The sequence below is a fragment of the Sturnus vulgaris genome, chromosome 19 (genome assembly GCF_052056855.1).
Source record: "Sturnus vulgaris isolate bStuVul1 chromosome 19, bStuVul1.hap1, whole genome shotgun sequence".
Classification (NCBI taxonomy): Eukaryota; Metazoa; Chordata; class Aves; order Passeriformes; family Sturnidae; genus Sturnus; species Sturnus vulgaris.
The window spans coordinates 11,682,445-11,698,342 of NC_142261.1; the positions used below are offsets into that span (position 1 = coordinate 11,682,445).

General features: G+C 43.0%; 2 protein-coding genes across 5 annotated transcripts in view; both read right to left on the reverse strand.

Moving 5' to 3' along the window:
• Window positions 1–9,861, reverse strand: part of CABIN1 (calcineurin binding protein 1) — a 104,869-nt gene extending 95,008 nt beyond the window's left edge. The window contains exons 1-13 of one of the 4 annotated variants that reach the window (XM_014894731.2): window positions 9,791–9,861; window positions 8,690–8,827; window positions 7,489–7,553; window positions 6,977–7,069; window positions 6,569–6,682; window positions 6,262–6,396; window positions 5,840–6,020; window positions 4,962–5,091; window positions 4,129–4,278; window positions 2,998–3,290; window positions 2,309–2,477; window positions 1,741–1,877; window positions 1,146–1,363 (exon numbers count right to left, since the gene is read on the reverse strand). In XM_014894731.2, coding sequence (XP_014750217.2) covers window positions 1,146–1,363; window positions 1,741–1,877; window positions 2,309–2,477; window positions 2,998–3,290; window positions 4,129–4,278; window positions 4,962–5,091; window positions 5,840–6,020; window positions 6,262–6,396; window positions 6,569–6,682; window positions 6,977–7,069; window positions 7,489–7,491 — 1,623 coding nt within the window. In that variant the 5' untranslated portion in view covers window positions 7,492–7,553; window positions 8,690–8,827; window positions 9,791–9,861. Of the gene's footprint in view, window positions 1–1,145; window positions 1,364–1,740; window positions 1,878–2,308; window positions 2,478–2,997; window positions 3,291–4,128; window positions 4,279–4,961; window positions 5,092–5,839; window positions 6,021–6,261; window positions 6,397–6,568; window positions 6,683–6,976; window positions 7,070–7,488; window positions 7,554–8,689; window positions 8,828–9,790 lie in introns of those variants that run through there. The other 3 variants (XM_014894730.2, XM_014894729.2, XM_088176031.1) reach the window with 3 other exon arrangements.
• Window positions 9,862–12,590: 2,729 nt separating this feature from the next.
• Window positions 12,591–15,367, reverse strand: LOC106864949 (D-dopachrome decarboxylase). Its single transcript, XM_014894734.2, has 3 exons — window positions 15,018–15,367; window positions 14,756–14,931; window positions 12,591–13,916 (listed from the first exon to the last, which is right to left on the reverse strand). Exons 1-3 carry the CDS (start codon window positions 15,123–15,125, stop codon window positions 13,844–13,846), a joined length of 357 nt encoding a protein of 118 aa, XP_014750220.1. The 5' UTR covers window positions 15,126–15,367; the 3' UTR covers window positions 12,591–13,843.
• Between the last annotated feature and the right edge of the window lie 531 nt (window positions 15,368–15,898).

Sequence of the window (15,898 nt, forward strand, 5' to 3'; positions counted from 1 at the left end):
AAATCTCAGCTCATGAAAGAAGGTCAGAACAGCATTGCTTGATGTTAGATAAAACTGTCATCCTTACTTTTTTATCTGGCTGAAATAAAACTATATTAAATTGCCAGATCATGCTGAAAGCACGATTCCAGAATACAGTAGTAGCATTGACATTTGAAAAATAATACCAAATTTACATACAAGTAAGCACTTATGCACTAATAATGAGAACCAAGGGAATAAATTTATAAATGTATTTACATTTGTTTAAAAAAGGGCATGGACATGCGAAAAATATACATAAATAAGTCATAGGATGTATAAAAATTTAACGTCTGCTACATAGAGGCACTTTTGTTTGTTTTGTAAATGACATCAATGGAACACAGCAATTTTCATAATTAATATTTCATTTGCAAAGAAGCAAAAATACTTGATCTGAAATACTATTTCCAACTGAAGTCATACTAAAGACAAATAACTTTCCAAATGAATACAGACTGCTAACATTAAAAAGATAACACAGACTGGCTCAGTGGCCTAGAAGTATCAGAACTGGCTTTATAATTCAAGGAATATCAGCTGCTATCATCAAGCTGGCCTTTACATGGTTGTAAAGAACTTACTGTTGTTTCTATTTGGTTTCAGGAAATTAAATAATAAAATGGTGAGGCTGAGAAGGTGGTTTTAGTTTGTTTTGTTGTTTGGGTTTTTTTACTGTAAATTTCAGGTTATCTTAAAACTACACTGTATTTGCTCTATTTAAAGCAGCAATGCTGACCCTCAATCAGCCAGTGAGAGCAGACTCTGTACTGACCTGATGACAAAACAAAACTGTGTCATATCAGAAGAAAAGGGAGGAGAGGAAAAAAAGAAAGAGCAACAACAGAATAAAGGGGTAAAACACATCTATGTCTACAACATCCCTATGGGTGTTTGTGTGCATAAACACACATTATATACAGGTTAGAGTTGCATGTAGCATCACCCAGGTCTGCTCAGCTCAGGAACAGCTGCAGTGCCCCAAAGTTTAGGACAGTTACTACAGCTGGGACAAGCAGTTCCAGACAGAGCTAAGTCAAACCTGTGCCTGCTGGATTTCAGTTGGGCACTTCTGGCACACCAAGACAACAGCAAACACAGAATAAGGAAAGGTGTTGCATTACCTTGATGTGTTGGTTACTTGAGTCCCTCAGGAGGGGGTTGGGAAGGCTACTGCTGTGCTTTCTCCAGCTGTTATAGATACTGAGGACCACCTCACACAAGCCAGGAGGCCACTTCACCAGGAACTTTTGGCTGATGACTTTTAGATATCTCATCATCAGCTCCAAGATCCCACCGTTGTTCAGGTTATCCAGCAGGAATTCATGAACATCCTGCTTTTCTAGAAAGCAGATAAACACAAAGGCCTACATGTGTAAGGTTGAGCCAGATCTTGAGACAATTAAGTTTCAACAGTGTTTTATGCACTTATATCAAAGCAGTTCTTCTGTGCTGCTCATATGTAGAATTCAGTTACTGAATTCCAATCTGTTTAAATGGGAAATTCCACACAACAGCTTCCTGCACACAATGATTAAGCAATCCCCCAAGACTTAAAAAATTAGTACCAACTGAGATACTTCTATACCATAAAATTACACTTTTTAAAATAGCATATACTTCTGTATCTTCTAGGCATGACAGGAAAACACAGAAAATAAAGCACACAATATGGCAAAAACAACAAAGAAAGAACAGGAGTTATAATGAAAGCCCTACCAGATTCCATAAATGTTGTAGAATCAAATGACATTCTATGTGGTCCAACATGCTGAAAATTCTCCTCCTTGATCTCAGATTGCACCTCATAGTTATTGAAAGGGTCCTCCTCCTCCTCAGGATCTAATTTCCTTAATCTGTGTGAAAGGGGGACAAAAACCACAATATCAACAAAGTCCTCATTCTTTCTTTCATTACTAGGTGAAACCTAAATATGAAACACTGTGCAAATTTTAACAGTGAAAATATATTAGTGAAACAAATTCAGAGATATGCATCCAGTTCCTTTTGTCCAAATCAAGATTACTTTATCTTATCCATTTTGATACATGTATTGTCTGCTAATTCATTTTAACAGTAGTAAATGCTTTTACATTTTTCAATTTTTATTCAGAAATTTTTACTAAAAGCAATTTTATTAAATTTATCAGAAGATAATGCACCACATCTGCTTCAAAAAATAACATAGGACTGGTAGTTTGAAGGTTGAGGGGATATCAATCAATCGTAATCCCAAACAGCTTCTTCTTTATGATTATCTCATAATCAAAGTTTTGCTGTACAGTACCTGGAAGGAAGGAACTTCACCAACAGCTCTTGAAAGTCAACCTTCTCCTCTTTTTTACACTTGGTGTTGCGAACTCTAGCAGATCTCCTTTTGGCTGTTTCACCACTGTCTTCTGTAATTCTCCTTCGCTTCACTCCTTTCTTTGATTTATCACCTGCAGATATGTCACCTGAAAAAATAATGAAAAAATAACAAAACCTGACAGGTTAAATTGACAGAATAAAAAGTGAGTAATTTTTTTATTTTTATTCATTGGTTTCCATCTGAAGACAGTGCCAAAAAAATCTTGTACAGATTTGAAATAAATATAGCTGACAGCTTGGTGTTCTCAGCTTCTTAAAGTGCCACATGAGCAGAAAAATAACACAGTCATCTTTCTGTAAAACAGCTCATTCATTCTAAGGAGCTCAAGGCCCTTCCCAACATTAAAAGTTTGATATGCATCACTGCTGGAATGGATGAACAATTTTTCTCATCTTAAAGACTGAAAAACTGAAGTGTGAGGCAACAGCACAAAATCAGAAAAGGTCAGACACTCCTTCACTTTCTCTATCACATGTTATACATATGCTGAAAAGGTACTCACTCCCCCAACATGCAGTTGAAAGACAGCATGGCCCAAAGAATTCTGAAGTGTTTTTTATACCCAGGTAAGTAGGAAAGATATCTTGAATCTTAGACTGAAGTACCTTGCTCACCTACAGTAGCTCCTGGTTCCAAAGAACTCTGACTGTGACTTGGGAAGTTGGGTGTGGTTGGAGTATAAGGTAATACAGGATCTGGCATTGTCACCACTGGATTAGTGCTGACAGGAGTTGGCTGAATAACACTGACAGGAGTAGAGGTGGGAGAAAGCATCAAATGTTGAACTGGGTCTCTGTACTCTGAGAGATCAATTCTCTTTCCCAGACTGGGTCGAGGAGGATCACACGTTGTGAGGTGCTGGTACATGGCAAGTAAGGCTTCTCCTAAACACTTCCACCTGCAAGTGGAAACACAGTGGCATTACAATGTAACATTATTTTCTATATTATGTATATAAACCTAACAGCATTCAACATTGTTTTTCTCCAACAGCTTAGAAACACCAAGAGCAGCTTCTCAGTGGGACAGCAACCTGTCAAAAACCTGTCCCATCACTCAAAAAATGTCTCTAAAAGACACAAGGTCCGTGCAGTAGTTGCTGAGGAAATTATATCAAAAGCTTAAAAATAGTAGTGTCAAACAAAGTTTTCAGATTCTGTATTCAATCAACAACACTAAAAGAACTCATCCCTATTCACAAGTAGAAACAACTACTCTGCAGTATGAACTACATGCAGAGCCCATTAATATTCCAAAAATAATGTGCAATACAAAAATCAAACCCCAATCCTTTATGCCTTAATAAAGACATATATAAAAACTTATTAGTATCCTTATATCTTCCTGCAAATAAAGAACTGCAAATGTTTTCCTGAGTTTTCATTATCCCAATAATAAAAACCATTTTGAAAAGCTAAACTTGCTTTAAAATTTGCATACAAACTAGTCACAATCCAGTAATGCATTGGAATAGCTGCCAAATCATTCTCAGATACCATATTTGTTTTTTACATCACTGGTTTAAAATCAAAAGTCGAAAACTAATAGCTATGGGATTTATACTAAAATCATAAGCACACCAAACCAACCTATAAGCTAATAAGAAAACACTGGGAAGGTTGGTTTGTTTTTACAAGGAAAAAAAAAAAGGTGCTTTGAAGAAATCTGAAGCACACCAGTTGTCAGAATATGTGCTTCAGAGGATGTTTTTGAAAAGAGAAAATAGAAAGACGTACGTGAAAAAGGGAATTGGCTGCACCAGTCTGAGGTCTGGCTCTCTGTCACGCACCAGCAATGCCTGTCTTTTCTTACGTAGCTCCAGTGCTTCATTTATGATTCTTCCTGTTTCAGCTGCACTCACATTCACATTATGGATAGACATGTCACTGAGAAATAAGAAAAAATGGAAATAAGTTAGTTTTTGTTTGCTGGTTTGTTTTTTTTATTAAAGCCTAGAGGGGATTAATTTAATACCCTCATATAATGTAACAAAAATAGCGATAAACGAAGCATTCATGTAACATTATGTTACCAACTTTATAGCATACATATGGAAGTGTCAATCATCAGAAATTTTTGTTCTGAATGATCTGTTAACTTAAACAGATCCTGTAAATTTTATGGGTGTCTATTTTCCCACTTTCCTCCTACCCACTCATACTATAAAATCCATACAGAAAGAAAAGCAGTAACGTGTGGGGAGTTTTAGGTGAGGTTTTCTTGTGGGGAGGCAGTGAGAGTTGTTTTAGTTTGGGTTGTTATTGGTTTGTTTTAATAAGGAAAACTAAAGTGAATGCTGCAGGGATCAGGGACTAATAAGTAAAACAAAGGCAGATGGTTACAAGAGATCTAGGTATGAAAATAAAGGAGCAGCAACAAGAGGATTCTTTTCTTCTTTCTACCTCCCTCCAAAAGGAATCCCTGAAGCACCAACACATAACATTATCATTCAGAAGGTAAGTCAGCAAGGTATTAAACTTAAATCACAAGATCTCAGCACGTTTTTTGAGCAACTCCAAATCCAAAATTTACACTCCAAAGGCAGTATATACTCTAAGACAACATTCACCATTTGAGGAACATCCTTAAGGAATCTTTCTGGAGGCAAGGCTGCTCCTCAAAGATCTTCTCCTTCAGAACCAATCCTTTGCTATACAGACAGTCTTTTTCCAGAGCTTTGCAGATAAAGTACAAACATGCTGGCAGAGAAATAGAAATTGAATGGTCAATGGCTGCCTTTGGTTCATTCAAAGCTCCCATTTCTGGGCCTCACATACATCACTGAATTCCACCCAAATGTGACGTTTACATGAATTAGTCCAATTGCTTTGTAAGGTCTCAAATACTTAGATGCATACAATTAAAACAGCCTATTGTGTCTTCCAAGATATTGTATCCAGAAAAAGAATGCAATTAATTTTGTTTAAACAATGTTTGCAGTACATTTTTCACTTACTTTCATGTGTGTTCTGGCACAGAAGAATTTAGAACCATAAAACAGAAACACAATTATCCACCATTTTTATGTTATCAAATGTCTTAACTGCAGATTCTATTAGTGAAGCAAGCAGTGTATTCACTGCTGTAACTACAATTAATCCTACCAGACTATCAATGAGACTGTAGATTTATACCCAAACCCTAGAGCTGTGCAGCAGGAAATTACTGGAAAGCCAAAACCAACACACATAGAAAGGCAAAGGAGCAGTGTACAGGGAAACTTCCTGCAGAAGCTCTGACCTGTGAGACCACAAGTTTTGGTTACCCTAAAAATAAATATCAATCTAAACCATCATGCTTTGTATTTCAGTAAAATCTCTATGATGAAGTAGCAGTCTCTATCAAACCTTGCTGCATTGCTTATGCAAGATACATTCAACCAGTATGATTTCATTGTAGCAATTTTTCTTGGTATGTAAAATTACACACATACTGAGATGTACTCACTCGTGTAGTCACTGAGTGTATACAAAATTGTGATAAGGTTATCCAAACAAGGCCAGTGATCAGGATTACACCTGAGCCCTTCTTCAAAAGCATGACGAGCCAAGGGAAGGCGGATCAGTTTTATTGCCACACGACCAATTTTATACCAGAGGTTGACATCAGTGGAGTCCAGCATTACAGCCTAGAAAGCACAACAAACAATATTATCCACATTTCACACATGCATACCCACTTCACTGCAGGGACTGGCACTGCTTTAATTTCAACAGGATCACAACTGCTCTGAGGACTCCACTTTATCCTATACAGCATCAGAAAGAATATTACATGATATGGTGACATGATGTATGCTGGATGTGTATTGTCTGTATTTTAGAAGTTTTTACCAACATTAAGGCTCCAGTGCCTAATTTCAGCTGTACCTCCAGATAGAACTCCATGGCTGTCTCTAAGTCATCCCGTTGTGCTGCCAGTTGTGCTAGGTTTTTATAGGTGGAATATTTTAACATCAAACCCGGGTGTTTCAGCCCTTCTTTCTCATCACCAGAAAGAACTGCCTAGAAATTATAAAACAAATGCAACATGGGCATTAGGAATCAGACAAGCAGCAAGAACAGCAAACAACTTGTTAATTGATAATACTGACATTTCTAGTTAGCCAGTTAGAAATGAAGTAAGACAAAACACAGCAAACAGTTTCCAGAGTGTCATTCTCTCAAGGTCACTGACCTCTCGCAGGAGACGAATCTCCAGTAGCTCATGATAAGCTTTAGCAGACTCCTCAAATCGGTCATGCTTCTGAAGGTCCAGAGCTTTGTGGTACAAAGCAAAAGCTTCTGCTTCCTGTGATTTAAATAATCAGAATGCATTTATTAAGACAACTTTATTAAATGTACTTATATTTATTATGTGTTTCAGTAGTTCCACACTTTTAATACTTTCTGCTATATAGCAGAATATTTGTGTTACTGTTGTAAAATAACTCATTTGAGTGAAGTTTTAGTTTGCTAAAGGAGGGCTCAAGACTCGTTAAGCTTTCATAAAAACAATATATCATGGTTAAACAAACCCCTGCAGCTAGAGGATAAAACTCCCATCAAGACAAAACTTCATTAAGAAAATTGTGGAATTATTTACCTGAGCTTCCTTTGTCTGTGTCTTATGACTTTTGAAGGTACCTTCATAGTCATCCTCAACCGTGGAGCTGGCATTCAGTGCTGCAATTCGAATCTGGAATGACAATTGAGATGTGACAAGAAAGGTGACATCTACATATGGCCCAGTTGCCTCTGAAAACTGGATTTTTTCTTTTTTTTAGTTAACTGGTATATGAACAACACTAAGAGATCTCTACATAAAGTTACAAGAGTTGTAATTAATTTAATCATCCCTAATTGCAAATAAACAAATATAAAAAGCATTTCCCATCCAAAATCAGCTGAAAAAAACAAATTTCAAGTGTCTTGCAAGCAACACCTTTCCTGGAATAGACATGTGCATTACAGTGATTTTTTTCTAATTTCTTAAATTTACCAATAACTACAATCACTCCAAAAACAATGTTCTCATTACGGCAATTTATTCTTAATCCCTGGGAAGGGGAAAATTTTCAATTTTATTTCTACCAAAACACCTCCAAAAACCCTTACCATGTTCACTGCTATTCACAATGTCTTTCTCCAGGAACAGAAGGAAGGGTCTATCACAAACAGGTCTGGAAAGCAAACAGGATTACAATATTTATTCTGCTCAAAGAAAAAACTTCAGAAGAAAAAGACAAGCTGGGAATAATTTACAAGCATATTTAAATAACCAATTAACAACCACCCCATGCCAAGATATAGACAGCCCAACCACTGAGGAACAATAATCCCACTGAGGAATAATTTTCATTACTGCCATCTCTGCTAGAACAGAACCAGTGTTTGTACCACAGCTGTTCTGAGTAGACTGACCAACCTCTACAGCCCAGCCCTAATGCAAAAACAAGTTATAGTTACTGCAGACACACTTAGATATACTAGATGGATGCAAACAAAAGAAATTGAACTTTTGTTAATTAGCATTTATTCATTCTGAAAAACGATCCTCATATTTCCAGTCCTTTTTACCACTGATAAAAAGTTTGAAGGGGTAAATACACCTTTATAAACTGTAAGTAATTTTTCCTTATAAGTAAGCCCACAATTTATATTCAATTAACTGCTTGAAACAACACGTTATAAAGGCAAAAATATATGAAAGAGCTCTGTGCTGCTTTTATAGAAAACCTTCACTGCTATATGATAAAACCTTCCCATCAACTCAAACAAGAAGATGACATATGCAAGACAGGCTAAAAACAGTCCTTAATATGGGAGACTACATTAATAGAAGAGTAAGTCCAGAATTAACCACAGCAGGAAGCAGTGGGAGTTTTGAACTATAAGCTGAATTAACTCATACATCATCATGATTAGTTCTGCACATAGAGAAAATAATGCCTTGACAGGAATTTCACTCATTCAGCAATGAGCATTTGCTTGCCCATGCTGCACTGGCTCTCCTCGCTTGTAGTTAAATCAAACTGACGACTGCACAGCAATAAAACATTTTTCTCTTTAAAGTCACCAGATAAACATTAATAAAACCTCAAATCTCCTTCAGGACAGATTCCTTGTCTGAAACAAGGAATTGTCTACTTTTCATATGAAGAAAATACATACACAGAAATTAATGGTTACCACTTTCAGTTAGACTGAATGTTACATATTTGGACAGGGTGTAGATGCTTATGACATTTAAGTAAGTCAGTCTGTATGATCCCAAATCAATTACATATTAAAGTTCATAAGGTTTAAGTCCACTTACAAAAATGCCTATACTCAGTAATATGCCCAAGTCTTTTGCTAAATCCAAATAATCTCGTTCAAGGTGGCAGAGGAAGTCAGCAGCACAGACTACAGTCAAGACTTGGCTTCCGAAGCTGGACTCTTGGGAAAACTGCAACTACAGAAAACGTGGGAAAACAATTTCAGTTCTACTTATTATTTATACTGGAAGCTTGTAACACACAGGAACTTAGTAACTACCATTCAGCCTCTCTCCTGCCTGGTGTTCACAGGTTGAAAGTGCAGAACCAAACAGGACTGGGAGATGCTGGCAGAAAACAAGGGCAGGGTGTCGCCCCCACACAGCTTTTGCACGTGTGCTATTTCATTTTGGTTTAAACCAGGCACTGTACATGGCTGCAAAACTACCCTGACTGTGGAGCGAGTTACACCAGTGCCACTGCATTTAGGAACTGAGTATGTCACTACAAGCACTTGCAGAGGAACACAGCTACATGAGATAAGCAGGCAAAAATAATTACTCTTAATTAAGTATAACCACTTTGAATTTTTTCAGATACAAGAGTGTCCCAGCTATAAATTTGCAGCTACAACAGGTGGGCACATCCTGAAAGGCAACAAGCCTTTTGCCTTCAAAACTTTCTCTCCTTTTATCTTAGTAGTTTAAAATTTATGTAAATATTTCCAGTGTCAGCTCTTGCTCCCAGAGCTTGTGTTCTCAACTTCTAAATAAGAAACGACGGGAGTGACTTGGGCTTTCCCAGCTTTTGTTGCTCCTGCTACACTTGGGATCCATACATTGCAGATACACGTTTGAAAAAAGACTTGATTTTTATTTCGGATTTCTTTTTTTTAACATTGCAAAGATCCGCCTCACTTTAGCACAAGCTGTTTTGACCGAAACACGATCACTTTCTGCACGGAGGGGCAGGGATGCTGCTCTCCCGGAGGGCGGCACACAGGGCCGGGAGGAGGCGGGAGCCCATGTTCGCCTCCGACCGCGGCTCCGCGGAGGGAGGGGCGCGGGCGAGGCCGCCCAGGCCGGGCTCTCGCTACCCTCACCGGGCAGGGCCCAAACGCCGGCTGCCCCTCCGCGGGGCCGGGCGGACGGGACACTCACCTCGCGGGGCCGCCCCCGGCATGCCGGCGCTGCTCCCGGGAGGTTCCCGGGGGTTCCCGGGCGGTTCCCGGGGCGCTCCCGCGGTTTCCCGGTGCGGGTCCCTCAGGTCCCGCCGCTCCCCCGGGAGCCGCGCACCGGCGGTTTCCACCGCAACCGCCTCCGGAGCCACGGCGCCAACAAGGCAGCGCCTGATTGGCCGAGCCGCCCTTCCGCAGCCAGCCAATGGGAGCGCTGCGCACTGGGAGGTGGGGGGCGGGGGCGGGCTGAGGGCGCTCGCAGGTCACGGAAGCCCGGCATGGATTCGGCTGGAAAAGAACTCCGGGGTCAGAGTCCCGGCTGCGACCCAACCACATCACACCACGTCCAGTCTTTCTTTAAACACTTCCAGGGACGGTGATTCCACAACCTCCCTGGGCAGCACGGTTTAATATCTCAATCAGTTTTTCTGTGGAGAAATTCTTCCCAATATCCAATCTAAACCTCCCTTGGTACAGCTTAAGACTCTAATTGCTCCAACACCAAAAGTACCAGGACAGCAAAGTCATGCAGGCCTTTACCTCCCCTGGGCAGCCTGGTATCTGCACCTGAAACACTGGTTCCAGGTGTTTTCTTTCTAAGGAAAAGCCTCAGCATTCCCTTCCAGGGATCCACCACCGAAATTTGGATACCACCTCCAAGAATCAATACATCCAAGGACTGATCCCACTCAAAAGCTGTCAGGACGGAAAGGTGTTTCCCGTACCTCTGGACAGTCTTGTCTGACCCATCGACAGTGGGACCACGAGCATTCCTTCTCAAGGAAAGGTACTGTCATTATCTTTCAGCAGCCTAACCCTAAAATGTGGAGCTGATCTTCCAAATTTAATATATCTGGGGATTTCTCACAGAAAAATGGTGCAAAGGCAGAAAGCAGTTCCTTGCTTCTTCAACCCTCAAACACCCTAACACCTGCACAAACAATGCTGGGCAGAGCTGCTTTCCTTCACAAAGTAAGGCAACCCATCTGTAAAATTTGGATTCCAGCTTCAGAAATTAATAGGTCGAAAGACTGCTCCTACTCAACAGGGGACAGAAGGTCAGTTGTTATTCTGCCCGGGATCTTCAGATGCAGCTTGTGTGGGGTCTTGTGGGCAAAACCCTCAATGAGTGTGGATCCCCTGCCCAGGGGGATGGAAATCAGCCCAAGGCCACCGATTTTCCCTAAAGCTTGCCATGGAGCTAGCTGCAGATGGGAACACACTTCTGTGCCCCTGGGATCTGGGAGACGTGAAGCCCAGCAGCACTGAGACAGCTCTGAGTGTAAATGACTTTATTGAAGTGTAAGGTGGTCAGACAGCAGCGAGTGTCAAAGAGCAGATGTGCCACCTGCAGCCCCACAGAGACTCAGCACAGCCCAAGGACACCAGACAGGGTCAGCCAGGCTGGCAAGGCCCCAGCTGTGGGCCAGAACCTCACGTTTGAACAGTCCTGTTGCTACAACACATCAGGTCACACTGAGGAAGGTAAATTTGTGCTCAAGCACTGCACTGAATCACCACTTAGCACTGTGAGGAAGAGCCCTCTTCATCTCAAATGTACCCAAATGTTAATGCCCTTCTTTCCACCATGACACACTAAGCACAGGGCTGCTGTGAGCAGCAGTATCACACTGCTGTGTTTGGACAATAACTTACAAAGCTATCACAGCCCTGCAGCACTTTCCTGTCAGTGGTGTGCCCTGCATCATCCTCAGGGCCTCGCTGCTCCTCTCTAGTGTAAATACACAGAAACATTGTCCAAAGTTCAAAGGTTTGAGGCTAGGAAATGGTTACTCAGCATTCAAAATCAGGGGCATTGCCTTTCAGTTTGAACATATGCTTATACAGCAGTTTCAAACAACAGAGGCCCCTTTGGGGAGCAGAAATATTTGTTAACCTTAGGAGGTTGAGCCTGGGAAGTTACAACAGTAAAAAGATCAACCATAACTGGGAGATACTAATTCCAGGTGTCAGGCAGGCTCCAGCCCATGGAACAGGGACATCTGCATGTAGCATTCAAAGGAAAGGGATTTTATAATGTTATTGCTGAGCCACAAATAAGGGTGGTGCATTGATTTTCTTCAGCCTGAGGTGTGCAAAACATTTCCTGTTTCTGTTGGTTGATGTGTTCATGCCCTGGGGGGGGGTTCCAGGGGCCTGCATAACCCCTTTGCAGGTTAGAGTCCCAAAATACAGTCAAACCTACTCCAACATTAGCTCAGTGAAGTAAAAGATAGGCCATTTCTTCAGATCAACATGAACTTTCTTACATCTTCTTGCTCAACTCTGCAGTACTGGAAGTTGTTCCCAGACACAAGCCCACACTGAGAGCAGCCCAGGGTGAGGAAAGCACAGAGCCTGCAGAAGTCCCCAGGGTGGTCAACATGGCCCAAAACCAAGAGAACTGGGGCCCAGAGCTCAGCAAGTTCTTTTGAAGGAAACAAAGGCTTTGGCAAGGGTTTGTGGTTGTTACTTCAGAAGGCAGAAGGAAATGAAGCATCTGCTGATCAGAATTAAAGTGAGATTTTTTTCTGCATTTCAGAATATTCACCTCAAGCTGGTGCAAATCCAGGGCTGTCCACACCCTACTCTGCAACACAGTACTGCTGAGTTGGGGTTCTCAGACTCAGTTCACCTACCTGTTCATTGCCTGAGTTTCAAAAACTTTTGATTGAAAAGACCTGAGAAAGTGGAGAGACCTGGGCAGCCACAATGTCTGTCTCCAAGCACTAAGACCTACAAACCCCCAATGCTGTGAGCCAGTAAGCTGACACTTATCAAAAGAAGCTTTGCAAGAGTTTATTAACCAGATAAGGTGTAGCCCCCCCAGCCTGATACACTGATTTGTGTTTGGTATTATATTCCTGTCAGATTTGTCAAACATAGAAGTTATTTAGGGTGTACAAGGGAACAAACAATTTTAAATGGTAATTAGAGGGAATATTTTCAATAATCTTAATACCTCAAGCCATGAACAAATAAAACTCCATTTAGAATGACGAAGGAGCACAGAAGCTCCCTTCAGCCTTGTGTTCTCACGGATCCCCATGTCCCAGGGATGTGCTCTCAGCTCTGCTGAGCTCCCTGACCTCCAACTGGCCAAAGTGAAAGGGAACCGACAAATGTTTTCATTAGCAGCAGAAGGCAGAGGCAACATTGTACACAAAAAGTACCCTTACAATAAAATGTTTTAATAAAATGCCCTGTGTGTTCTAGTTATAAAGTGAGCGGGTCCTAAAAACCCAAAACTCTTCTCTGCAGGAACGCTGAGCCAGAAACATCAGCCAGAGATCACAGTGAGATGCTGTATCAACCCAAAACTCCCCATAACAGCAAGGAAAAGGACTCTGAACTAACAGTGAATAACAGGAATCAAAACTGGGAGTAGCAGAAACTTCAAAATATGTTCTGGTGGCACAGTGCAGGTCTTCAGAAGTGACTCTCTTCTCCAGACACTGCCATCAGCAGACAGACTTTGAGCCCTGAAAACCTTGTGAACACTTTGTAGGAGCAGTCACAGGAGGTGGCAATGGCAGGGCTCACAGCAAAGATCTGAAATGAGCCTTCAATGCCTAAACTTCTCTCCCAATAATCACCTCTCTTTCTAGAAAGAGCTTTCAGAGGAGCCTGAAAAAGAAATTAATTTGAGTTCCAGGTCATCTTCACTGGCCTGAGACCCTTTCGCTGCCACAGAGAAACATACAAAAGGAATTATTCTGCCTTGCAAACTATGAGAAAAACTTGATAAACCTCAGAACCTCTCTGGTCCTCAGGTAAAGCCAAATGTTCTAGAATTAAACTTTTTACTGCTACAAGCAGCTTTGTCTAGGCTTGAGCTTGAGACAAAGACTTTGAACTATTTCAGTAAAATCAGTACAGTTGATGGCCTCACTCTTGAGCTTTGTGTGTATAGGATGCAAAAACAAAAGTGAATCGAGTTACACAGATTTGATCACAAGGGGAAACAAGAAGATAGAGCTGATCATCTCCAGGTTGCCTTCATCATTGCTTTGCTCCAGTTGGCCACTCAAAAGGATCACAGGAATGTCATGACTGTCCTGTTCTTGCCAATCTGCCAGGGCTCCAGTGGGTAAAAGCGGATGACAATCCTTTTGGGTACAAGAGCAAAAATGTGGACAAAAAACATTATTTTACAATGAAGCATTATTGCTGCCCGGTTTGCAACATAGTAGAAGATCTGTACTAGGGTTTCACTGTCTTACACTTCTGTTAAATGAACAGAAGGAAACACAAGCTGTGTATGGTCAGGGTACAAACAGACTTCACCCACACAAACAAAAGCAGTCTGTATTTCAACAATTTAAATGAGATACTTGTCCATTTTAGAAGGAACCACACAGTGCATAATCTTGCCAGGGATAAATCCTGACAGCATCCAAGAGGCAGGGAAGTACTATTATCACTCTCATTTGGGGAGATGGGTAAGACAAGCAGAGATGGACACGGCTGACCTTCAGGAACAGCCTTGTTCCAGCATTTGGGAGGGTGACTCCTGTGAAGCTCTACCAGTTTCGGTGGGGTTTTGCACCCATTTCACCAACTGTAACTACTGATCTTGAGAGAACAGTAGTGCCCAGACTGTTCAACAAGTGCATGCCAGTTTATACGGTTTTATCTGGCTCCAAGCCACATGTCTGAGATTCAGCATCCACGAGCACTTAGATCTTGGATCTGTACTACAACTTAGTCTCCTGGAGGACATGGGAACTGCCACTATCTCCACCACACTGAACATCCCCTTTTATTTGTCGTGTTCCATATCCATGGACCACACAGGCCTGTAGGCCCGATGGGAGGACGCTGTCGCTGCCCTTGACGTGAGCAGGGTGCCCCCCGGGCCGAGCCCCCGCCGGGCCGAGCCCCCGCCGGGCCGAGCCCCCGCCGGGCCGAGCCCCCGCCGGGCCGGGCCGGGCCGGGCCGCACTCACCGCTCGGGGCCGAGCCCCAGCTGCGCCGTCAGGACGTCGAAGAAGCGGGCGCTGTGCCGCTGGTTCTGCTCCGCCGTGCCCACCACGCCGATGGACGAGACGACCAGCTGGGCGCAGGGCTCGGCCGAGCCCGACAGCACCATGGGCAGCCCGCTCCGCACCGTCACGTTCACCCTCTGCGGGGACAGCCACCGTCAGTCCCCGCCGCTCCGGCCCCGCCGCCCGTCTCCAGCCCGGCCGCCCCCCGCCCCTCCCCGCTCACCTCCGCCGGTTTGCCCAGGATGTCGGCGGTGGCGGTGCACAGGGTCTGTGCCAGCCCCGGCGGCAGCCGCTCGGCCGGCAGGCTGGTGTCCAGCTCTACGAACGGCATGGCGCTCCTGCCCCGCTCCAACTCAGCCTGCGCGACCCGACCCTGCCCCAGCTCCACCCCCGGAGCCGCCCTCGGAGCCGCCCCCGGAGCCGCCCCAGCAGCGCCGAGCCCGGCCCTGCCAGTGCCGAGTTCCGCCCGGCCCAGCCGTGCCAGCGCCCCTCGCTCTGTGCCAGCCCCGGGCGGGGCTCCCGGGTTACTCGAGCTGCCCCAGCTGACTGCCGGGCCTTTGCGAGTCACCACGGGCATTGCTGGGATGTGCATTAGATGCTGTGAGACCAAAACCAATCTCACCAAGGGATGGATAAAACGGATTTTGTGGTGGTCCTTACTGCCAGTGGAAAAACACTTGAGGTCACTACAACAGACACCTCTGTGCAGGGAGGGTTGAGAATGGCAGTGCGGTAATTTCTCAGAACAACCAACACTACAAGAAATTAAAAAGCAAGCAGAGAGGTTTACTACTTTATCCAATGTGTATTAATTATAAGGACTTTGAGCAACCAGGAGTTTGAGCTCTCAAGTTGGTAAGTGACCTTGGCAGGCTGGCTCACAGGGACTGCCTAATCTACAGATCAGAGGTGTCTAAACTAGAGAGCAGAGGCTTCTCAGAAGCTGAGCTACTGTCCAGTGAGGTTCCATGAGCTCGTTTACAGCAAAGGGTTATGAACCAGCTCTACTAAAAGGTCATCATTTAAGGCACAAAACTTGTGTAAAACTTGCCTTGTGTAATGTGACATCTCGGTTTTCCACAATTCCAGACAACACTAATGAAA

Excerpts from the sequence above, each read along its gene's own strand:
- LOC106864949 (XM_014894734.2), bottom strand. The coding sequence starts at position 15,125 with ATGCCGTTCGTAGAGCTGGACACCAGCCTGCCGGCCGAGCGGCTGCCG. Across the intron at positions 14,932-15,017 it reads TCCTGGGCAAACCGGCGGAG|AGGGTGAACGTGACGGTGCG; the intron begins GTGAGCGGGGAG and ends CTGTCCCCGCAG. Across the intron at positions 13,917-14,755 it reads CTGGGGCTCGGCCCCGAGCG|GATTGTCATCCGCTTTTACC; the intron begins GTGAGTGCGGCC and ends TGTACCCAAAAG.